The sequence below is a fragment of the Zootermopsis nevadensis genome, unplaced genomic scaffold (assembly GCF_977971745.1).
Source record: "Zootermopsis nevadensis isolate Lab colony 2312 unplaced genomic scaffold, Znev_1.0 Znev_ptg000022l, whole genome shotgun sequence".
Taxonomy (NCBI): Eukaryota; Metazoa; Arthropoda; class Insecta; order Blattodea; family Termopsidae; genus Zootermopsis; species Zootermopsis nevadensis.
This window is the reverse complement of record NW_028259154.1, coordinates 15,936,514-15,961,814: the sequence shown is the minus strand read 5'-3', so window position 1 is coordinate 15,961,814 and position 25,301 is coordinate 15,936,514. Positions and strand designations below refer to the sequence as shown.

At 36.1% G+C, this 25,301-nt stretch overlaps 2 protein-coding genes across 5 annotated transcripts in view; both read right to left on the bottom strand.

Moving 5' to 3' along the window:
• Positions 1-1,802: 1,802 nt before the first annotated feature.
• Positions 1,803-8,836, bottom strand: LOC110840830 (calcium load-activated calcium channel). Of its 3 annotated transcripts, none has more exons than XM_022086105.2 (5): positions 8,815-8,836; positions 6,669-6,746; positions 5,606-5,780; positions 5,213-5,357; positions 1,803-2,272 (listed from the first exon to the last, which is right to left on the bottom strand). In XM_022086105.2, exons 2-5 carry the CDS (start codon positions 6,730-6,732, stop codon positions 2,180-2,182), a joined length of 477 nt encoding a protein of 158 aa, XP_021941797.1. In that variant the 5' UTR covers positions 6,733-6,746; positions 8,815-8,836; the 3' UTR covers positions 1,803-2,179. The 3 variants fall into 3 exon arrangements, with proteins under 3 accessions (XP_021941797.1, XP_021941796.1, XP_021941798.1); XM_022086104.1 differs by lacking the exon at positions 8,815-8,836 and adding an exon at positions 8,624-8,788; XM_022086106.2 differs by lacking the exon at positions 8,815-8,836 and adding an exon at positions 7,287-7,925.
• Positions 8,837-10,858: 2,022 nt separating this feature from the next.
• Positions 10,859-25,301, bottom strand: part of LOC110840831 (DNA (cytosine-5)-methyltransferase 1-like) — a 33,297-nt gene continuing 18,854 nt past the window's right edge. For both annotated transcript variants that reach the window (XM_087354132.1, XM_087354133.1), the window contains exons 17-28: positions 24,556-24,805; positions 23,561-23,751; positions 23,104-23,251; positions 22,595-22,746; positions 21,640-21,771; positions 20,764-20,966; positions 19,267-19,378; positions 18,015-18,164; positions 17,743-17,909; positions 16,794-17,034; positions 15,499-15,615; positions 10,859-13,487 (exon numbers count right to left, since the gene is read on the bottom strand). In XM_087354132.1, coding sequence (XP_087210258.1) covers positions 13,374-13,487; positions 15,499-15,615; positions 16,794-17,034; positions 17,743-17,909; positions 18,015-18,164; positions 19,267-19,378; positions 20,764-20,966; positions 21,640-21,771; positions 22,595-22,746; positions 23,104-23,251; positions 23,561-23,751; positions 24,556-24,805 — 1,977 coding nt within the window. In that variant the 3' untranslated portion in view covers positions 10,859-13,373. The remainder of the gene's footprint in view (positions 13,488-15,498; positions 15,616-16,793; positions 17,035-17,742; positions 17,910-18,014; positions 18,165-19,266; positions 19,379-20,763; positions 20,967-21,639; positions 21,772-22,594; positions 22,747-23,103; positions 23,252-23,560; positions 23,752-24,555; positions 24,806-25,301) is intronic.

The following is a 25,301-nucleotide window of genomic DNA, read 5'->3' as shown; positions in this document are numbered from 1 at the left end:
TAACTTCCTCATGAGTGTCATTTTCATTTGTTATTGTTGTTCCCAGATATTTGAACTTTGTAACCCTCTCAAAGGACTTATTGGCTACCCTAATATAATTTTGTCCGCCTATCTTCTGATGACGGGATACTAACATGTACTTAGTTTTTTCTGAATTTACTTCTAGCCCCACCTGTCTACTAGCCTCTAGTAAAACTTCTGCGTTCCTCTTTATTGTTTCATATCGTCCCCCAATAAATTAACATCATCAGCATATGCCAATAGCTGATGTGTCCCATTCAATTGCAAACCCTCCTGCCTATCTTGGACTTTCCTGATAGCATATTGTAGCGCAAAGTTAAAGAGCAAGGGAGACAAATCATCTCCTTGTTTTAGACCGTTCTTGATGAAGAATGTCTCAGATACATATTTACCTACTCGAATTTTGCTACAGGTTTCATTTAAGCACATTTGTATTAGACTCACTAGCTTCTTTGGTATACCAAATTCAATAAGAATATTATATAACACTTCTCTCTTCACAGAGTCATAGGCTTTTTTGAAATCTATAAATAATTGATGTACGGTCCCACCGAACTCCCATTTTTTCTCTAGTATCTGACAAATGCAAAAGATCTGATCAATCGTTGACCTGTTTCGTCTGAACCCACACTGATGATCCCCAATAATTTCATTCGCATATGGGGTTAATCTTGCCAAAAGAATGTTTCATAGAATTTTGTATGAGGTTGATAGCAGCAAAATTCCTCGGTAATTACCACACTCAGTCTTGTCCCCCTTCTTATGAATAGAAATAATTATAGATTTCTTCCATTGTTGTGGCATCTCTTCCTTATCCAAAATTAACTGAATAAGCTTATGGATCCTCATATCTACCCCTTTTCCACCTGCTTTAATTAATTCAGCTGGAATCTGATCAATTCCTGGAGATTTATAACTTTTCAACTTCCAAATGGCTAGTTCCACTTCATCTAAGCTAGGTTCTGGCACCAACAGTTCAGCTGTATGCATTTTAATCTGTCTAATATCACCAGTCCCATGAACATTTAAGAGCTCGCTAAAGAAATTTTTCCACCTATTCACAATTTTTATTGGATCTGCAAGCAAATTGCCACTATCATCCTTTACCAAATTGGTCTGGGGTTGATATCCAATACTTGCTAAATTGTGAACATTTTCAGGAATTTGGAAAACATATTTCAAATATGTTTGCCAGTTTAAAAAATAAAATCAAAGAGGAGACAGGTAGTGATCCTACTAAACTAGCTCTGAGTAGCCCTCCACAGAATATTATCCATGGCAATGTACCCAAAGGACACCATTCAAGGCAAGGTTCTGGTTCCAGTTTGGGTAGTCTCTCTCTTGATGGTGTGCAAGAAGAACTGGTATCATCGCCACCTCTACTGAAGAGTCAAGACAGTTCAGAAATCAAGCTTGCTGATGGAAAGGTGAAAAGTGTCTTGTAATTTAAACCTAATGAATACATCATCTTTGGAAAGAAGAAAATAACTGTCTTATCCTTCAGTACTTAATTATTCAGTTTTAGGAACGTTTCAAGCTGTACTTCCGCTGCTCTGTACATCTGCAAGGTTTGATGCACAATCAGGCACAAACAGCTTAACATTTCTTTAAAAACTGTGTGCTTAAATGTTTGGTTCATAGGTGCTTAACCAGAAAGATGTAAAACAGCTCGAGAAACGTGAAGATTAATGGAGGCGGAAGTTACAAAAATTGGAAGAAGAATGGACCAAAAAGTTGGAAAAGAAAGATGAATGGAAAAAACCAATATTTAAAGAGTAGTATGCCATCTTACCAATGATATACAGTAGATTCCAGTTAATTGGGCCATCAGTCAATCGGGGCAGCTGTTTCTTTGGAACAAATCTTAAACAACAAACCATTTTAACTCTTTACATGGAACTTCACATTATTGCGGCAGTTGCATAATTGGGCCAAAGTGTTCTAGTAATGATGTGTCCCAATTAACCAGAATCCACTGTATCTCTGATCTTTATTCTCTTGAGAGTATAAAGAATATGCAATATTTGTAACTAATGAACTCCACAGATCAATATAAATTCTGATCACTGTAAAAACATAGAATATCACAATAGTTCCCTTGCCAAAACTTAGACCAATACCCAGAAACAGAATCCAACATTACTAAGAATGACACACATCACTTAAACTGTTGAGGTGGAGGACCAAATATACTGCCACTCTGCTTGCTTGCAGTTCTTGATGGAGCAAACCCCAGCATTTTCTGGATGTTCTGAAAATAGAACATAAACTTCAGTTTCTTTCCCTGCAGAAATCATAAAATTTGCTCAACAAAGAGACAATGATCTTACCAACATAAGAAATCCACATCAACACAAAACAACAGGATTTCTGTCTTGTTATTTGACCCTCAGGTGACAAAACCTTAAGTGGTCAGGTGAAACTGTTAACTTAATCTTTTGTATTATGTCAGCTGCATATTTAGAATGGTCCCCATTTGAAAATCCAAAGCTCACACAATGCTTCAGAATCAACCCTTTTCTCTTCAGTGGGAGATTCCATCAATTTTGAAAACAAACTGCAAAGCTTCACACGTGACAAAAATTTACCATGACTATTCTAAAAGTTCCATAATTTAATTTATTTTGTTATAATTTTAATTTAATATGCAAACATCAAAGGAATTGGCTAATGCTTATAGAGAGAATGGAAGCCAATAGAATTCCACAAAAAATGTATAAATACAAACCTAAAGGCAAATGAGGCAAAGGCCGCCCACAAAAACGTTGGTATGACTAATTTTAACTGCAGAGTACTGTATCCTATTTACTCGAACAGAAAATTCCTTGGAGATGGAACAATCTATAATAGGCAAAACCATGGAGATGATGATGAAAATTTTTACTTATTAATTTCCTTCCACTTGAAGAAAGTTCTCACAAACTAGCTACAGTCTCCATGGTACTCTTTAGGAATAGTTGGAATCCTTCATTTCACAATAACTAAAGTCATTCCAACTTGAAAAGATCCTGTTTAAGATGGTTTCCTAAGAAATTAAAATAACTGGGTTCCAAAACATCGCCATAAGAATAACGTATTTATATTCCACTTAAATGTTTCCCATGTAAAGATATTTCCCATATAAGAAGAGAAATTTTAAAGTCATGTACCAAACATTTCATCCATTTCATATGTATTTATTAGATTATGTTACGGACCACCGGATCAATAGCGAAGTGCAGAGTTCCACTCATGTGAATAACAACATCTAGTGCAGTGTCGCTTGAAATACTTTTGTTTAATACCCGATTCATTATTTATTTTTTAATCCATTTGATTAAATGAATTAATTTCCCTGATGCCACTGATGATGACCTCTTGAGGTTGAAACGCGTATGGCAATAGTGTGTTTTTATAGTGTTAACAGTCGTTTGTTTTGCTTATTTTATATACAGTACTGTGCGAATTAGTTTGGACAAGCGAAGGAACGCTAAGTCCAAGCCCTGCAATAGACACGCACAAGTTTAGACTTGCAGCAGAGCGATATCTGCAAGTCTAGAATTGTCTGTTGTGTTACTCTGGTATTATTTACACTTCCACTTTAGTCGGAATTGATATTTCATAGGCTGAGGACGTGTTTAAGTATTTCACAATTTTCATTGGAAACTTTTTTATTAAATACATCATGGACATCACGCCTCGTAAACGAGCTAAAATAATCACTTTAGGCAAAAACACTTCACTTACTGCTAGGCAGATAGCAAAAGCAGTTGGGGTCAGGAAATCCAGCGTTTCACGGATCATGAAGCTGCATAAGGAGACAGGGTCCGTGGACACGTCCCGTAAAGGACGTTGTGGAAGAAAAAGAAAAACCACCCCAAGAGATGTTAGTCTAATTCGAATAATTAGTATCATAAACCCGAAGAAGACCAGTGGAGACATCAAAAGGGAGATTGCGTCTCATGGGGTTAATATAGATGCTTCCACCGTACGTTGTCGCCTTCTGGAGTGTGGCCACCGGGCTCGACGACCCTCCAAAAAGCAGCTTTTGACACCCGCTATGAAGCAGAAAAGGCTATCCTGGGCAAAGAAACATCGACTGTGGAGAATTGGGAAAAAGTTATATTTTCCGACGAAACCCACTTTGAGGTGCATGGCTAAAGGTTAAATTTCATCCGCCACTCGCCTGGAGAACCTCTTCAATCCGGCCACATCCAACAATCCCCCAACCACCCACCCAAGGTCATGTTTTGGGGATGTTTCACAGCTTTCGGGCCACAGAGGCTTCACCCCATTGAAGGAATGATGGACAGCAAAAAGTACATAGGCGTTCTGGAGGCGAAAATGGTCCCAACACTGCGGAAGTTGTTTCCTAACAGCGATGGGGTATTTCAACAGGATCTGGCTCCATGCCACAATTCTAAGCTTGCTAAGAGCTTCTTTACCCAGCAACATTTGAAGGTATTGGAGTGGCCAGGAAATTCACCCGATCTAAACCCCATTGAAAATTTGTGGGCCATTATTAAAGCATGCATATCTAAGATGGATTGCACGAGGAAAACCAAAATGATAGAAAGTGTCATGAAGTGATGGAAATATGTGGAAAGCTAGTGGCATCAATGGTTGAGAGGGTGAAAGAAGTAATTAAATCGAAGGGGGGTCACATTCACTGTTAACTACACTATTAAACAAATAAATATTTTAGTTGTGTCTTTGTTACTGTATTTTCCTATTGTCCCAACTAATTAGCACAGTACTGTACATTCACATAAATGAGCATCTTGCCACGGATCAAATACTATGCAGAGTGTCCCAAAAAGATGTATACATAGCAGCAACTTTGGTGGCCACTTGTCAGTCAGTTTCTCACTGCTTTCAAAGTTAACAGATGTCATTTTAAACACCATGCTAGATTAGTTAAGTCACTAAATGCCAATGCTGACAATAAATTCTGAAGCTGGACCCAGTGTATTTTCCCATGCTGGCACACAGAACAGACCCTCATTCTCTGTCAGGAAGCAAAGTTTTCTCTGCCTAATATTTAAGCATCAAAAGACAACTCACCTTGGAACATTAGGAAAGTACGATTCAATACAAGAGAAACAACTTTATCCACAACCTCACAGAATCTTGTTGAAAGTGTGGGAATCATAAATAAAGCACACAGAAAAATAGTTGCAAATCCAATTTTTGAAGCATCAGTATCACGTACCTGACGAATAGACATGGTGCAAAGAATGTAAAGAAAGATAAAGGAACACTCAGTGTAGTCATCTCCAGATAAGTTTCGGTGTGACAAACCATGAATCCATGAGACTGGGACAAATGGCAACCTTGCAACTACTCTTCCATCAAATCTAAAATAAATAAAACCAAAACATAAAAACTGCAAATTAGAAATATGTCTGTAAACCCAATCTAAAACTGGAGAAAGTGTACAATGTTTTACCTCTTTAATCCTTCGTCTACAACATTACAGCCTCCACTTTTGTGTTAAGATCACAAAGCACTAATACCTTAATGTTATAGCCATGCCTTCCAAACCAAATGGTCAGCACTGCCCATCAAATTTTAATCACAATTTACAGACTATTATATAACTCACATGCTATTGAACATGCTCAATAAGGCTGTAAATGTAAAGCCTATGGTAAACATTGATTTCATCTTCACAAGTGAGAGATCACGATTGTTGTTCTTAAGTTTCTCTTCTTCACGCTCAATCTTCTTTTTATGTTGTTTGTCCAGAGAATCTCCATGAGCCTCTTTCCTCTTTTCCACTGCAAGGAGACACTGCATTTATACTGCAACTAGTAAAACTTTTAAGAATGATGGAAGATGGGAAGTAAGGCAGTCATTTCTCAGTTTATGTGCCCTGCATTCACTCTAGCCATGCCTCTCACAACCACTGCAAGTTTATAAACAAACTGCTTGCAGCCAATAATGCTTGTGGAGATGCTCCATCCTAAATAAATGATGAGTTTAGTCTCACTTACTTACTTAGACGACCTGTTCTTCAGTGCCTTGAGCATCTGTGGGTCCCAAACTTTGTTGGCTTTGATCTATTAAACAGTTGGTAGGACTCCTTGGACGAGTGATCAGCCTGTTGTAAGGCCTCTACCTGTACACAGGACAGCACAACACAGAAAGACGCGGACAAACATAAATGCCTTGAGTGGGATTCGAACCCATGGTCCCAGTGATCACGCGGCCACTGCGATGGCATGTTTAGTCTCACTGCACCATTCAAAGCATAATGATTAGTCGATGAAACACAAATGATTACTCATGATAAGCACAACACGAAAATAAGCTATTAGGATTTTCCCGATCTTTCCACATTCCCTTTTTGTGATGTCACCCAATGGCACAGCTACAATGAATTCAGTGCACAATGTACCTACACTAACACTGGTCTTTTATTATAACAACTCATACAACAAGTGGGTGGTTTATTCTATACCAGTATCTGTAGGCACCTGTGTCATAATCCACTCAAGGAAATATCTCAACAATCTCAACATTTGGTTTGACAGACCAAGTAATTCTGCAACACTGCAACCTGATTCAGGCACAGATTAGAATAAAAATAAACCATAAAAATACTTCATACTCATGCTATATACTACAACTATACTATTCATATTCTGCTTTATGCACAAACTTACACTTTTTGCTCTGCCTTTCAACTTCTGCCTTTAGTTTCTGAAACTTTTCAGTTCTGTAAACCATAAGCCATGTTAAGCCTGAAATCAAATATAATTATTTGCAACCGGGCATCTGAACAAAACAGTACACAAAAAGCGAGTCACATACAATAAATACAATTTCATCCATTACATTTATAATCTTGGATGCATTTATACAAATTTCCAGTATTATATAGTAGGTGAGTATGATTCAACTTCAGTATTGATGATACATAGAATAGAATAGAATTTATTTACATTCCATAGATCCTTCATAGGCCCAAATACAATAAATACAATTTCATCCATCACATTTATAATCTTGGATGCATTTATACAAATTTCCAGTATTATATAGTAGGTGAGTACGATTCAACTTCAGTATTGATGATACATAGAATAGAATAGAATTTATTTACATTCCATAGATCCTTCATAGGCCCAAACCAAGGATGTAGAACAGATCATAGCACAAATACAATACTCGTTTCTAGTACAAATATAAATACATATATATAACAACTATTTACAGATTTTTGGAACCACAGTATTACTGCAAAATAATTATGATGAGAAACCATCACCATTATTACTTACATGTATTTATAATAGTCGAGACTTTTTGGGTGATGTAAATTCTTCTGCTGAATAGAAGGCGTGAGATAGGAGATATTCTTTTAACACTGGCTTAAACATTTTTATATCGTGATTTAAACTTTTGATAGTAGGTCGATGATTATTGAATAATTTAATTCCAGTACAGTAAACTCCTTTTTGATATTTACTGAGGTTAGAATTTGGCATATGAGGGTTGTATCTGTATCTGTTTCTTATATTGTGGATATCTGAATTTGATTGAAATTTTTCCAATTATCCACTATAAATGATAATAGTGAGAGCAAGAATTCACTGGCTAATGAAAGAATATTAAACTTCTTAAATAATTCCCTACAAGAGGCTCTCCTTTTAGTGCTTGCCATTATTCAAATGATTTTTTTTTAATGTAAAATACTTTTATGCTGTCTGTTGAATTTAACCAGAAAATTATTCGATATGACATGGAATGGAAGTAAGCAAATAAACTAATTTTAAAGTTTCTGTCTCCATGAGTCCTGCAACTGCCCTCATAGCAAAACATGTGAGTTTAGTTTAGGGATAATGTATTGAATATGTGTTTTCCAGTTTAATTTGTTGTCAATTTGTAGGCCAACAAATTTAGTTGTTTCTATTTCCTTGATTATTTTATCATCATACCCTATATTTAGATTTACACAAGTTCTGCTGTTAGTACAAAATAACATGAAATTTGTTTTGTCAAAATTGAATGTGAGTTTATTGGCTTTAATCCATTTGTTTAAAGACATCATTTATGCAGTTTTGAAAACAGTCAATTTCTGGATGTGAAATGAAAATATTAGTATCATCAGCAAAGAGTATATAGGTTTAGATTGAGAGGTGATGTCTGGGGGCAGATCATTGACCTATATGCGAGAAAAAGCAGAGTACTGAAGTATTGAATCTTGAGGCACGCCATGTTTTACAACACCCCAATTTGAGTAGGTGCTATCATTTGAATCTGATGATTATATTTCTATTTGTTGCTTTCTGTCATGAAGGTATGATTTAAACCACTGACCAGCTATATTTCGAATGACCCATCTACAGCACTTTTTATTAATAACTTCACCAAAAAAATAAGAAATGATAATTTTGTAATATAACATAGGCGTAAATAATGGGTTATGTAGGTTACATTGAACAAAAAGGAACAGATTACAGTTCTGTGTGGAACGTCGCACAGCTGCGTCGAATGTTTGATTATGACCAACATTTCGGCAAACAATGAAGATGCCAACTTCAGTGTGGCTATCTAGTGGTGTCCAAACAATCGACGCTGCTCTCACAGCAAAACCGAAGTTACACATTGTACTCACCTTCCCCAAGAAGAGCAGTGCATATTGAAATAAATAAAATTAAAAGTGTGTCCGCCCACATACTTAATATTTCAGTATCTAACTCAAACTAAATTCGAGCCCTAACTAATTCTGTGTACTCCTTGATTGTATTCAACCACACCTGTTTCCTTCAATTCTACCAATACGATATTCTAAAACACAAAACTTACCTATGTCGGTAGAGTGAAATTGGGCGAGTTACTGAAAAAAGGAGGGAGCGGTCAGGTTTATTAATGGGAATCTATTTATCTGAAATCCATTACACAGCAATCTTGTTTGAAATGTTTCCCAATTTTAAATGCCTCATGTTCATCTAGGCAAATAAATTAGCTAAGGAATCAGTGGAGACCTTACCGCTGATGTAAGTCAGATTTATCTTTTTCCAAATAATTTATTAGAACACCAGAAATGGCTTGTTTCGATTTATTTCTGAATTGAACAACCTTTCAGATTATAAAACTTGAAGGTTTATTATAAATGCATTAAAGCAATCTGATGAAGTAAAGTCAGCAATTAATCTGTATTTAATTAATTTAATAGCCCTAAGAAATTTGTTATGTGGAATTATAATGGTATCTTCCATGAGCCTGAAGGAAAAATATCATCCACAAAATCATAGTGGGTACTTCACTTTCAGCATAAAATTGTTTTTAAACAAAACACTGACACACTTTATGTGCAAAATCTGCACATAATTTTTTCTAACATCAAAATGCAGAATGCCACATAATTTTTGGACTTACTGATTTTAAAAAAGGTGAAAATAGCAATCTAATATCACAACCCTAGTGCAAAACGTTAACACCAGTACGCTAAATTTATTTACATCAAAGAAGAGGGTTTTAAGTGAATAATGAATTGTAAAGGTGGCCACATTTAAGGAAGGAATGAGAGACATCACAAAATAATCTGCCATATTTGGTGTCTATTTGTACCCAGATCCTCATGAATATAAACCTGGACTGCTTATCAATTGATCACATTAGATAATTCACTAAAATAAAATAAAACTAAGGGCCCCCATACACACACAGTTTGGCCTCCCGTTCGGCCTGCACAGTTGAAGACTGAAAGGCAAAGCTGATGTGTGTGGTGCGGCCGGCCGGCCAATCGTTTGGACTGTTGGAAATCCATCAGTTCTGCCTGCAGGACGTAGCACTGACAGGCGGAACGCACGTGTGTGACGATACCGGCAGGCCAATCGCTCAGTTGCTGCTGCTGCTGTCTCGTGTTGTTCAATACTGTTTCGCGTTTGTGTGATGGCATCGTGGTCGAAGGAATTTGTACTCGAATTTATTGAAGAATTTCGTGGTCATCCTTCTATTTGGAAAGTCAAGAGCAAGGAATACCACAACCATGAGATGAAAGAGAGTGCTTATTCAATACTGACGGAAAAAGTTAAAACAATAGATCCCCAAGCTAACAAGGAAAATGTGTTGAAAAAGATCAACAACCTACGTAGCAGTTTCAGAAAGGAACGGAAGAAAGTATTGATGGCTAAGAAATCTGGAAGGCTGTGACTGTGGCATGCAGCCTGCCGGTTTATCTGCGCGTGTATGGGGAAGGAAAGGAAGAGGACAAACTGTCAGTTTTACCTGTAAGGTCGATCGGAAGGCCAAACTGTGTGTTTATGGGGGCCCTAAGTGAATGTCATATTCCAGTCATTAGCACCCCTACTTTATATTTCAGAGGGCCTGATTTAAGAGTCTCACATTTAGGCAAGCTTAATTGAGACTAATAAATGTTTTATTACATTTTGACCTAAAATATGAAACCAGATTAAAAGAGAAAATCCTGTTTTGAAAAGTATATATTATCTCAAGTATGATTATTTGGTGACCCATAAATTGCATGTTAAGAACATAGTAAAGTTATAGACATATGTATTTAAATTTGCAAATTGTTAAACTAAAATTTATGTGAATAGTGACTAAAAACCTTAAACACTAATGTCTTCAATGTTTACATTAGTTTTTGAATATGAGCAACTATTTAATTACTGGGCATAAGAAGTAACAATTCAAAACATAAATTTGGGAGATAAATTAAACTTCCTGAAATGTTACTTCTCTGCATTACTGTATAACTTACCATGTGCTGAAATAATCAACAAATTCAAACGTTATAGAAATTTTTACAATGAAAGTTACAACTGAGAGTTAATTCCTAATATAAACACAAAATTAAAAACTTTGAAAAGAGTACTGGAACATGTAAACAGAACAAACAATCTAATGTTTTATTTTACATCAAATGAGACAACTTTTCCACAATACTGTATCAATAATGTTGCGAGACAAGTTTTTCTCTATATATAAAATATATTGCAACTGTGTAGCAACTACATATACTATTTGTAAACAGTTCAGCGATAAGATTTTAGATGTTTCTTGTTTCCCATTCTGGATAGGAAACTAGATACAAATTTTATAGTATGGATGTGTTTGCAAACACAAGACTGGTGATCACTAATCAAACAGCTTGTGGAAATTATCTGTGTGAACATGTCTTTTTGTATCAGTATATTTGCCTCCATTATTTATTTTTGCATTATGTCTTAACTGTGAGTTAATTCAGTTTTAGAGGAAACTGAGAAGTAAATTCAGTACATTTTATGGTGGTATACATTACCGCACCATTATCTTTTTAAAATAATCTGTCAAGATATAACCTCACTCAGTCACACTGCTTTACAAATTTCTTGTTCCCATTGGTAGGTATGGATATACAACACTGTTTGTCAGCTGTATTCTGTCTTGAAATGGTCTCTCAGCAGTACAGAAACAAAGTCACTGAACGATACAAATCAGTGTCATTTAACAAAGTCTGGACATACCTTTAAATACAACAGTTACATGTTGATGTCTGACACTGTTCAATACTACAATCATTTTCACAATATTTTAATCTAGAATTATTTATGTATATACTGTTAAAACAAGTCTTATAGCAGCAAATAAGTCCATAATTTTAAAACAAAGGCAAATAAAAAATAATATTAAAATTAATCTTGCATTTCCTGTATGCAAATTATATAACCCTATTTTGCACTTTTATAAGCAAATCCACCTTATGTTTTATGGTCATTTTCTCAAGAAGGGCTCATGATGTTAAAGAAATTATAAGACAAAATTCTGTCTCACTCAATTTGATACATTTTGTTCAAAACATTTTACCCCTAATAAACACAATGAAATAGTTTTAAACAAGAACTTCAGCTTTCAAGACAAGATACACCCTAGAATGGCCATTGTAGTTTATGATCAGGTTTAAACTTGAAATTATGAAGAAAAAATATAAAATTTCATGATCTTTGCTACACAGGGTTCAATGTAGAAAGGGTTTTCAATGGACACCTATTCAAGAAAGGTGTTCCTCAGGTTTACAGAATGGCAGTGATAACATGGTTCTCCTAACCTTAAAAGTCGAATGCCACATAATTTTGAAACAATTAACTTCAAGAAAAGAAGCACTTACCACAGCAAGGACCTTTTGTAAAGATTTTCTCAATGAAACTGAATGCACCATCTGTATATCTTGTGCCAATCATGATCTTCAGGGTTTTTATGCTGTGTGCCCTTCACGACCCAGAAAACTATGATAAAACAGCTTTACCACTATAAGGACCTCTCAATCTTATGAATTTATATGGCACATTACACAGCAGATGTAAAAGTATAACTAAGGAAGATGACTCCATGTCCATCACTGCTCTTTACCTGATTTATTGTTACTTATAAATATTTGTACTTACTTAACTACTGACATACTTCCGCCTTATTGGGGGGGGGGGGGGGGATTCTATAAATATGAACATCAAAACTCCCCCTTACACTGCCATTTATTATGGATCAGCCAGTGCAACTGTGTATAGTATTTCTATCAAAAACATTCAAAGTGAAGGAGAGGGGCTTGGATAAACTCATGTTTTATAGCCATAAATCATACATAAATGGCAACATACAAAGCATGCATATTTTTCCTGTAGCAACAAAGTTATTAATATAGAATTCAATAGTAAAATTTAACAAATATAATGAACAACAAATACAGCAAGACAAGAATCCTTTACTTGAATTTCTTGCAACTTTATGTATAAAGTAGATGCTAGGTAATGGAACATCAACAAGAGCATGTCTTCAGATCAACAGTTTCCAATGCTTATTGGTTAAAGAAACATAGTTATACTCTATACATTCAATCTCTTACATCTCTCCTGTGAAACTACTGATAATAAAATGCTAGTTTATTTAAAGAATTTCTGTGTTCTACAATATATTTTGGTCCCTCTCTTTGGTAAGTCCTCCTTCCTTTCTCTACTGCCTGGTTTATGTATTTAATGTTGTATAGCCTGTTTAAGGATTAGTAAATAGAATCTAATGTGAAATACTTTAAACTATACTAACTATAACATAAGATCTATAATTCCAAATAAAACAATGATGACTCAAGGCAGCAGATATAACACATGAAGGGAGGAGGCATATGGCATGACTTCATAAACTTAGTTTACTATTGTCTTGAAAACAAGGTTCCCCACCGCTACCCCTTATTTAGTTCTGATTGTGTAATTAATACATTTAATATTATTATATAAGTCTACAATCCACAAATGGTCATGTTTTACATTTATAAACTTAGCTAAACTAATATATTTACCACTATGGCAGTGTAACAAAGTCCGATTATATCCTCTTTCATCTTAGTTTTTCACATATTCTGTCATAACTCAGTTTATTTCCATCTTGGACTCTGCCCTCATTGTCTTCTCTTTTGCATAAATGCATTTCCTAATCTCAAAACCAATAGCAGCTCCCATTGGTGGAGGAACAGCATTACCAATCTACAACAGACCAGTCAGTCACATTCATGCAGAGATATCAATAAAGTCATTAAAAACAGAATTCATGACAAAATATTGTAAAATCTATATTTAAATTCCTACTGTTCATATTATAACTAGATGAAACTACGAGGTCTGTCCAAAAAGTATCCGACTATATTTTTTTCCACGGTAAGTAATGGCGAAAGAGTGGGAAACTGAGCGTAGTGGGAGAAGGGACTTTCATGCGCATGCGTGATTTTTTGCTGCCTCGCAGCACCACCGGATGCATCTGTCACTGCCAGATAGCGAAGTGGTGTAACATGTTCGTTGCATTCTCGTTTCGCTCAAGATGACGGAACGCTTGGAGCAGCGATACTGCATCAAGTTTTGTCAGAAACTTGGGGATACCCAAGCGGAAACAATCCGCAAAATTCAGCAGGCTTTCGGCGATGATGCAATGGGGGCCACTCAAATTAAAGAGTGGTTCAACCGCTTTAAAGATGGCCGCATGTCGGCGGACAGTCACCAGCGTTCCGGGAGACCGTCAACGAGCCGAAATGCTGATGTCATTGACAAAGTGTGGACATTGATCATGGAGGACCATCGTTTGACCGTCCAGGAAATTGCTGATGTGGTTGGGATCAGCAGAGGTTCGGCAAACACGATTTTAACTGAGGATTTGGGCATGCGAAGAGTGGTGGCAAAATTTGTGCCCAAGCTGCTTTCGCCGGAGCAGCAACAACTCCACCTTGAGGTCATGCAGGACATTCTGAAGTGCGCCAAAAGGGATCCTGAGTCCCTGAAGACTGTGATCACTGGTGACGAGTCGTGGGTGTACGGATATGACCCAGAAACCAAGGTCCAGTCGTCACAATGGAAGCATCCAACATCCCCGAGGCCCAAAAAAGCATGACAATGTGAAGGTGATACAGACTGTTTTTTTTGATTACCGGGGTGTTGTGCATCATGAGTACGCACCAATTGGCCAAACTGTCAATAAGGAGTACTACCAAGAAATCCTCCGTCATCTTTGTGATGCAGTTTGGCGCAAGAGACCGGAGCTGTGGGACGCACGCAACTGGCAGTTGCATCATGACAATGCCCCAGCTCATTCATCACACCTGATCCAGGGTTTGCTGGCCAAGCACAGCATTCCACAGGTTCGCCAGGCTCCCTACTCTCCTGACATGGCTCCTTGTGATTTCTGGATGTTCCCAAGAATGAAGACACCACTAAAAGGCTCCTGTTTTTGACAGCCGCGAGGACATCATACAGAATGCAATGGTGCAGCAGCACACCATTCCAAAACAAACCTTCCAGAATTGCTTCCAGCGATGGAAGGACCGCTGGGCTAAGTGTGTGGAGTCACAAGGGGCATACTTTGAAGGGGATTAGGTATTGTAACCCCCAGATACAGAACTTTGTTTTCCCGGCCCAAGGTTAGACATTTTTTGGACAGACCTCATACATGTTTGAAGACGCCTGTGAAAACCTCAAATCCTACATAACTACATGGTTACTTGAACTGGATATCCCCCATTCAATAAAAGTTGAAATAACAAGACATGCTGTATTATAATTTTTTAAGTTCTAAAAAGTTATTCTACACATACACCTAGACTAGACCTGTTTACAACAGAAAAAGCTACCACCATCCATATCCCTCCAGACCAGCTACTTATCAGTCAATGATACATAAATCATGCTATATTATATAATAAATGATTTCATGAAGCAGAAAAGATGATAGTTATTCAAATGGTCAAGAAATTCCCATCCTCTATAGAACCCCAAGTTTCATTACTGTGTTCCTGAGTAAGAAGGACCCAGCCATACAAAGGTGGGGGTTAGACATTAAAAACAAATGTACAGAAAAAATAAAACAGATACAATCAAGAAATGTACAATGGATATCTGTAAAGATAACACAGATAATGGGACAAAATGTAAAGATAACACAGATAAAGGGACAAAATGAAATACAATAATTACATGAAATCAAGAATGGAACAGCAAGAACATTACTAACCTGGCGATGTTTGTCAAGAATAGTACCAAAGAAGCGGTACGTATCAGGGAATCCTTGTGACCGAGCACATTCACGCACACTCACAACTCGGGTTTGTTCTGGATGTAACACTCGACCCTGATGATAAAAACAGACTATAATGGCATGATATAACAGAAAGATTATATAATGGTCCTCTGGAAACAGGTAAAGACAAAGAACTTACACTCATTTCTTGGAAAATTTTGGCTTTGAATTTATGCAATGACCATACATTTGCTTAATTAAACTAAGAAATGCACTTTGCAAGTTTCTGCACATTTGGCCACAATATTAAGCCTTTGACAAGCAACATTTACATATCCTAAAACACTAGCAGAGTGAGTTTATTTCCTCTCACAATAAAACTCCTGTCACTTATGCAATTTTTGTTTAAAAGATTAAGAGACAAACTGAGCACTTAGTGTAACCAGTGATGCTGAATATATCAGTATCTTTATACTTATCAAAGGGTTAACATAATTTCTGACAAACTTGATGACGAAGGTCTGACATATATGAGTGGTAAGCTTCACAATCTGACCACAGAACCCTAGTGAAAGAACCCTTGTACCACTGGAGAGGAGACCGAGCTGGTATAGATGTGGCAGCAAAAATGAAAATACTAGGAATCAAACCTTGGTCATCCAGCCAAGTTTAAGACTTTAATATGATGTATATTATATGTATACTTTATATTCTGTACCAGTGGATGTTTGTCTTCATTCTGTGGGAGAGGGGCTTTAGGCCATTGTTGAGGACATCTGGTACAGACCAAAATACATTTTTCACTCAGCATAAATTCTCATAATACCAAATTTATTCAAAATCCATTCCACAGTTACTGATGAAAAACAAATACATGGGCAGAGGTTACTTCCCCATTATGCATTATGTATTATGGTCCAACTGGCCATGTCTCATAATAGCATACTACCTTGCTGTCAGGCCTGATGCCCATCCAGTCTCCTATGGACTGGACATCACAGACTTTTGCCCTGGAAGGTAAAGAAGTCATAGCATGGCAGAGTGAAGAATGCATGGATATTTACCTCTGCTCCACCCTTAAGCCTTCACAGCAAGGTGTTTAGGAGAGGGAAAACTTTATCCTCCAAAAAGCAGACACATATGAACATGTCAAAGATAGTAGGTGTTAAAAAATGTTTCCATAAATATGCAGTAAGACAAAGGTCATGACTTTCAAGCCTTGCCCAAGTGATATGGACACAGAAGGTCTGATCAAATATTAAACAACTGCACATATTCTAAAAAATTACCTGTTTCCCCATGGGCTCAGGGTTTGTCACTGTTGTACTGAAAAATCCATCCCACTCCAAGCGTCCGTACAACCCAGACCAATGGTTGTGTCTGTTGCCTGTGTGAGGGAGGCACCACGGGATCAGAGTGTTGTACTGCCTGTCCATTGGGTCGCATGCTTTTCCATTAGCACAGCCACACACCCCACGCAGTCCTCCTGTTGATGATTTGCCATTTTTTTTGTCATGATGCAGGTATTGCCTGAGAAAAAAAGAAGTACACATTGCAGAAACACACAGATTTTCATTAAACTTGTTGAAAGTGATTAGAAGTAATTAAGATGCCAATGAAAGAGACAGCCACACATAAAATGCAACTTGAAAGATAAAAGTATACATAATTATAATATGATAGAATATTAAATAAGAAATTGTGATTAATTCAGGACCCTAGTATTGTTAGATGAGTGAAATCGAGATTATGATGGATGAATATATGGAGGCAAAAAGATGATAAGACAAAGAACAATTATTATTAATCTCCTCTTCGAAAACTGAGATATGGAATGATAACATGATAATCTTAGGGAAGTAGGTAGTGAGGATGGGAGAGATCCAGAATGGTGTCTAATGGGAGGCTTAGGTATTAAGTGGTGTTAAACCTTCTGGAGCTTATACCAGAGTTAGTTGGTTAATGAGTTTTATATTATATGTAAATTTGTGTCTCACTTCAAGTGCAGAACAGTAATTATGTGTGTTTGAAAGAAAAGTTTCAATAAAGATATTTAGACTTAAGACTGACAAAGTAACAAATGATTTCAGAAAATTGCATAATGAGAAGCTTGAAATCCTTCAGATATTACTACTAGAAGAACTTAATTAGTTATCTGAATTACAAATAAACCATGTTCTAAATTATCCAGTAACAAAGAAACAAGGATTTAATGTGTATGTTGCAGCACCAACTTACAATTTTTTTGTGAATGTTCCATCACTTAACCTAACCACAATGTTTGGAAGATCACGCCAATCAGAACCGCAAGCTGTGGGTATGTGTGCTATTCGTGCCTCAATAATAGGGGCCATGTCTTTGCAGATGTGATCTCGTAGTATGGGCTGATACTGGTTCCCTCGGATCTTTAAAGAATAAAGTTTATAACATTAAAATTACACATATAAATAGTAAAAGAAGATAAGACCTTTATAAATTTCACAGTCAACAACCAATTTTAGGGTGCTCACCAAACGTTGAAAATGAGACATTGGTTCCCCACCATAGGGTATTTCGTCTCTTTTTTGTCCATTTTGTATCTCTGGAAGGTCAGACATTGCATCACGAACTGTGATGGTTCGGAAAGGTGCAGATGTCACCCAGTTGCAATTTGACAGAAACTAAAAGCATAGAAAATGAGTTAGAATAAAAATTATTTGCTATATTTCTTCAATTCATAAATATACACTGCATTCATCAATAATTGGACGAAAAATTAAATTATACTACAGGATAACATCCATGGTAATCAGCAAGAAGGGCCTAAGTCAAATGCAATTGCTGACTTCAGCCTTCCTTTCCCCAACACCAAAATATCTAAATGTGTTGATATTACTCAGCTGATGAAGAAATTCTCTATATGTTATGGTAACAAACTGCCCAACACTGGACCCTAATCACGTGCTAGTTGAGTCCAGTCCACACCCACACCTGAATCTATGCCCAGACTTTTGCAAATGGTCCCTTTCTTTCAGGTTACTAACTATAATTTCTCATCTCTTCATGCATGTCCCATCCATCTAATCCTTCTTGATATCTCTAATGTAACCTGGTGAACAGTAGAAATTATGAAGATCCTCATTATGTTATTTTATCCACACTCCTGTTATTTCTTCAATGTTTCATTTGTTGTACAACATAATCTATGTCCTTCCCTTACAGCTAAATTTCACGTCATCTTTCTGTTACTTAGGCTCCGCAAAAGAATCCATCCAAATGCAAAGCTGTTTGTGACATTTTACAACATGCTAGTTTTTATGGCAACGTGGTGTTAGATATTCCCTGACGCAGAGATACATCCCTTGATGGCCATCTGAAACTGCTTATACAACATATGCAGCTACCCTCCTACCCATACTCCTGACAGCCCAACAATATAAACAAATGAAAGAAAAAGTGACCACAGTTTAAACATGGTATCTCAGCTCCTGATTTTCAATCCTCTTTCCTTTTCAGGAAATGAAGTTCGACCTATTTCCATATCACCATTGCCTATGTTACTGTTGTATCTCAAACAGATGTCACCCTTAAGTGTGGAACTCACCAATTTCCAATGCAGTCATAGATTGATACAGAATATTAAACTATTACTAATGAAGTGACAAGAAGGTAATTTTTAGAAATAATGTATTTAAAAGCACAGTGAGCATATTTAAATTATATCTGATTAACAACATAAACAAATTATTTCTTTGTAACAGTGACCTAAAATGTAATGTTTACCTTCATGTCATCTACCATGACTGAGAGCTGACAGACTTTTGGGTTGAAAACATGTGTTGGCTCTGGGTAGTTGGGAAGAATTTCACCAGGAGCAGCAGCTAAAATGATGGCCCTTTGGAAGAACCAATGCAGAGATACCTTACTAGCTGTGCTTAAAGAAATTAAAATTGCCAACAAGGTGTCTGGTTATAAGCACATGGCCCTTTCACATTTGACAAAAAGACTATTGTTTTACAGGCTCATATTTAAAAAATAATTTAGTCTTCTAATATTGAATTTTAGTCTGGTAAAGCACATAAAAATTAATCAAAATGTCATCCTTTCATGATGTAAATGTAATACTTATTGTCCGCGAGGCACGAGAGTAGAAGTGGCCTTGTCAGCCGTTGCTTGTGTGGCAGGGGGAAAGTGGGTTCTGTGCATGCGCTGGTGATGTATTCCTTACCTAAGAACATTGTGCTATCAGTCAGTCAGTACATTAGCTCACGACGTACAGCCTGTATAAGCTGCGAGTGTTTTTCGGTCCGCTAGTAGCACAGAATTCTACCTCCACCTACCTCAAAGATGTCAGGTCTACTCTCGTGGCTTGCGGACAGTACTCATATTTACATTATGTTATATTATGTAGGTAAATATACTCTCATTAAAAATGACTACAGAGAATCAATTAATACACAGCTAAAATCACAACACTTCTTACATATTTAGTATAATATTTCTGTGACCATTTACAATGAAAATTTGCTAGAATGCCCAAAAATATTCAATCTAGCAGACAAAATATTTTTGCAAGCAATTACCATTTAGAACAAATTAAAACACAACCACGGAAAGCTTGACAGCCAGATATCTGCTGTTGCATACGATAATCAGATAACTGAACTCTTTCTTATCCTGCACATTGTTACAAATACCAAGGAACCAAAAAGTATGATATCTTTTAACAAAGTATAAGCACACTTTCATTAACTTTTAATTGTGAAAGTTTCAGTATGGACAAAGTATGATGTAACATTCAGATACTGCAATGGGCACTTACAGTAACTGTTCCTCCTGTTCTAACAGTTAAGATTACTGCAAACAATGCATTATATGAGTAAAAGTGGAAATGTTCATGCTTAAAGCATTTACCTGATACTACATTAAAAAACTGGCATCCCATAAAATATTAATCTCAAAAAATAAATAATATATTGAAAACTTTTTTTTTCCATTTATTGATAATTTAATGACACAAAAATGTTTATTTCAAATAAAATAAAATTTTTAATTGGACAGCTCAAATTAAATCTCTTACAAATGTCCATAAAACTGTAGTCTAAGAGTTAGTACATTCTTAGCGTAGCAAATACTTTAACTAAAATGTACCATATGTATTAACAGTGCCTGAAAAGTTAAAAAAAATTATTACAGTAAATTTCCCTCTTATAATGTCTGAATCACTGAATCTGTATAATGTTCAATAAATTAAGCATGCAGGCACACACAGTATCTCACCTCCTTCGTGTCTGAGGGACACCATAGTTTCCAGCCTGCAAGACACCAAACGTGCACTGATAGCCCATCCTCAGTAGACAACGAAGTGTCAGTTTCAATACCATACTACGTTTGAATGATACAAAGTTGCGAACATTCTCTAAAATGAAGAACCTTGGACGATAGAAGTCACAGTATGATAAGTATGACACGATCAAGGAATTCTGTGCATAAAAAACAAAAGAGATGCATATTATCAGCTTCCAAAACATACATGGAATACTTAATTTCATTAATAATTTATACAGCACAGAAAATAATAATCCTGATTGTTTTAAACTTTAAACATTTATAATTCTCAACTCCAGTCTCCCAGTATTCTGATTTTAGCCAGTGACAAATGTTAATTTCCAATACGAAACTTACTCATCAATCAATTTCCTGTATAGTTTTTGTAAGATAAAAACTTAAGTAAATTTTTAGGTACTTATGTAAACATATGCTGGCACTTATCAGTTTCATGCTGTTTTATTCAAAGGACATGCCTTCTCAAGTGAGGTTCCTCACCAATATAGACTCCCAGCATGTAGCCACAACTTACTTGTTTATGAAAAACAGAAAACTAAAAATTAATTCAATTTTGTCATTCCTGTGAAGAATTATGATTTTGGAGTATCATGCTAGGAGATTAAGGAAATTAAGTAACATATTTTTATAAAATACTGCACATTATACTTGCCTAAATTGTGAATGCATTATATTATTGATAAATGTTGACACATGAAAAATGTAATCCAAACCTTCATTTGTAAGTTGCTCAATAGGAAAGAAACCCATGTCCTAGAGATGGGTAAACAGATAACTTAATACTGGATAAATTAATTAGGTGTGACATACCTTGAAGAGGGAATACTGGCGTGAGTTAAATCTGTTCATTCCGCTGAATCCTTGACAGGGAGGCCCACCACACAGCAGTTCCACTTCACCTTTACAGGGTAAACATTGGCCCTTATCATTGGTTTTCTCTCCCTGGCAATAAATTTCATGTTCAATTAAACTTCCTAAGTTCCACAATCAATGTATTACTTCCTATTGCAAGATATATTTAAAACTCTGAAAAACAACTGCAGTCTGCAGGGTTATGATGCCATGCCCACCCAAAATAATGATGTAATAACCCAGAATATCACAACCCACATTTTCACCACTGTAAAAACTTGAAATATGTCAAACACAACTTTATAATAATTTTTTATTTGACCCAAAACATTTCATGTTCAAACAACTTTGGGGTTTGTGATAATGTTTCCTAATCAAGGTTCACTATACCTTCAACTGTTAAGTTCTAATAAAATTTATATTTTTAAATTTATCAAAAAATTCATTTTAGCATTGCATGAATATTATGTATTCCAGTGTACCCCTAGGTCTTGCAAATTGCCTCTTTCTTTCAGGTTTTACACTTTGAATTTATAGGCATTTCTAATCTATTCCATGTGTGGAACACCTTATCTTCAATGATCTGATCACCATTATGACTGGCAAATAGCACACATTATAAAGCTCCTCCTTATCTAATTTTCTACATCCTCATGTTGCGTTCTCTTTTGTCCATCTATAATCCTTAGAACTTTATTTTCAAATACCCTCAATGTATGCTCTTCCTTCACGGTAAAAGACCAAGTTTCACAACCATACAAATAAAAATAAAATTATAATTCTGTATAATTTAATTTTTAGGTTCCTAGATAGGAGGTGGAAAGATAACATATTTTGATCTTAATGGCAGCAAGCATTTCCCAAAGTATGTAGACTTCCATATCTCATCTTAAACAAAACAATATGGACATACACTTAGAGCTAACTTGAGTAACTGATTGCAGTCCTCTGTGAAAACTGTACATTCTGGATTATTCAGACGAAAAGCATGGGCTGCTGATTCTTCCTTCTCAATAGCCCAGCAGCTTTCAGCCACGCCAGACTGGCATAATCCTTCCGATAAACCTGCACATAAAATTTAAACTAAAAGATGTTTCATATAAACAAGTACTATTTATTTAAATTTTACATTCAGCAGCCATGACTGGTCAATACTGTTAAAGTCTGTAATTGCGTTAAATTTCATGAAATACAGGGTTTCAAGGGTTGGCTCCACTCCCATCTTCACATGAATGACCAGGTGTTGATCCTGACTACTGTCACTATTTTCTAAAGTAAAAAGAAATAAAATTGTGTCAGCATAATGACTGCTAATTATATAAAGATGGCAGTGCAGCCAATACAAGATCCATCTTTCACCTCAAGAGGAAACTTCTTCATAGTTCTATGCAATATATAAAACTGTCAAATAAGAGGACATACCACCACATCCAGCAAACACATCCAGAGACTGTAGCTTTGTGTGATTTTGGGGCCAATCCTCGATTTTCATCCCATTCTTCTTCTTCTTCTTCTCCTCTTCTGTTTCACTCCAAGTTTTCTTGCCTTTACCTTTGCCTTTGCCTTTCCCCTGAAATGATGTAGAAAAATAACTTCAAAGATACTGGACACGTTAATTAACTGAAAAGAAACAAGTGACTCAATGCAGCAGTGTCAGCAAGAATCTAATCACTGGGCTGTGCCACAAACACTGACTTCTCAATGCTGAGGTCTGGTTCAGACTCTTCTGGAGGTAAATGATATGAACAATAAAGTGACGAAACTGAACCACCCATTAATTCATTGTTGGTAGTGTCCAAAACAAACATGTTTGCAAGACAAAAACAAATATACATATATCTCTCAGTTGGCTGATGGAAAATACTCCACGCCACCTCACCTTGCCATACATGCCAATATTTGTAGCATGGAATGGTGGCTCCTCAAAGGTTTGCTTTATGCTGTTGTATGCCTGACAGAAATAAAACCTGTAGGGCCCATGGCTTGACCATTCAGCCATTGGAATATCCACATTCTCACTGAATACAACATGGCATTTTCCAACCACCTCACTGAAGTTCAATACACATTCTGTGGGCAATGAGAAATGTGATCAGTACTACTACTACTGGTATCAAATGAAAAAGCTACTTAAACATTCACAAAGTGCAACAAAACAAATCCCTTATAATTAGTTTTCAAGGAAATAAATAGTACTGAAAATAAAAGCATGTACCAAATAAATCTACCATTCTGGAGGAATGTTATGCCAAGTAGAGAATTCTGCTGGGCAGTCACTCAAAAAGAGACAGAATACTACTGACAAAAGTGCTAGCCACTAGGTATCAAACCTAAAAGTACAAATTACAAATGTTCTTCTTGCAAAATACTATGAACATAGAATGTTTCTTAAATAAAGATCATACAAAATTTCTCTATAAAAATTATGTGGAAACACTGTAACTCTTCCAAACTCCTAGAGACAACCCCTTCTCGATTTCATGACGGGGGAAGAAAAAATTATTGTGCCCAATAATTTGTATTATTACATGTCATACCTAGTGCACAGTTAAGCACAAAATAAAGCTTTACCCTTGCCTTTAAAATTTAAATTTAAATTCTTTTACACTTATTTTGTCCCTTTAGATAATCTGAACTCAATTCCATTCAGCTCACTACATGAAATGATTCTGATGCTGCACAATAATATAATTTTTCCACTTTCATAAAACATTACAAACGTTACACTGCAATCTTTCTAGAATAACACAATGAGACTAAAAATAAGATGTGTTCATTAAGTATTAATATGTTCACAATTCTGATTTCTAAAAGACTGACACCAGAAAATATATTTCAAATGTTGTGCATACACAATACAATGAAAATACTTGCCTTCTTCACTCCAATACAGCATATTGAGATCCATTTGCTGCCCCAAACAGGGCCCTCTGTGTGTGTTCTCTGGACGGTAGAATTTGTTGACACGAATCCAGATATCACGCGAAGGAACGAGATTATCATTAGTTTTTGCAAAGATTGTTTTGATGTGACCAACACAGAATGGTTCAGGTGTCTCCATATTTGAACCCCTCACATGGTCTGATGACTTACGATAGAACTCAGGATAAACATCTTCATCCACCTAACAAAAACCATAAATTAACATAACTCTTCCCAGCCTGGAGACTTGCTATTATGACCAAGGTTTTCTGTGGCTTTCCTCAGTCCCTCCAGGCAAATCCTGGATGGTACCTTAAATTCCCTTCCATACCCTTTCCAATTCATTATTAATTAATCATCCACCATTCTATCTTACAATCTCAGCTACTGACAGGACCACGAAATAAATCTCAGACAACAGAGATATAATAGTCTGATGTACAAATTTCAACATGACTATCTGCTTGGGCTTTAAAAGTCTAAACAAACACCAGAAAAGTATCTTCTGCAACCTCAGACAAGTTCCAAAGGATTAATATGTACATGCTAAACAGCCTACCACTGGTCCCCATCCTGAACCAGCTGAACCAGTCTGGAACCTTTAATCTTATTTCTTTAAAACCCATTTTAATATTATCCTCTTATCTATGCCAAGGTCCAACTATTCTCCTCAGCATCCTGTTATAAAATACTCTTAC

Coding starts and splice junctions, on each gene's coding strand:
- LOC110840830 (XM_022086104.1), bottom strand. CDS start 8,684: ATGTGGGCGGACACACTTTTAATTTTATTTATTTCAATATGCACTGCT. Junction 5,781..6,668: donor TGAAAGGCAGAGCAAAAAGT/GTAAGTTTGTGC, acceptor GTCTCCTTGCAG/TGGAAAAGAGGAAAGAGGCT. Junction 5,358..5,605: donor TTGAGCATGTTCAATAGCAT/GTGAGTTATATA, acceptor TATTTATTTTAG/ATTTGATGGAAGAGTAGTTG.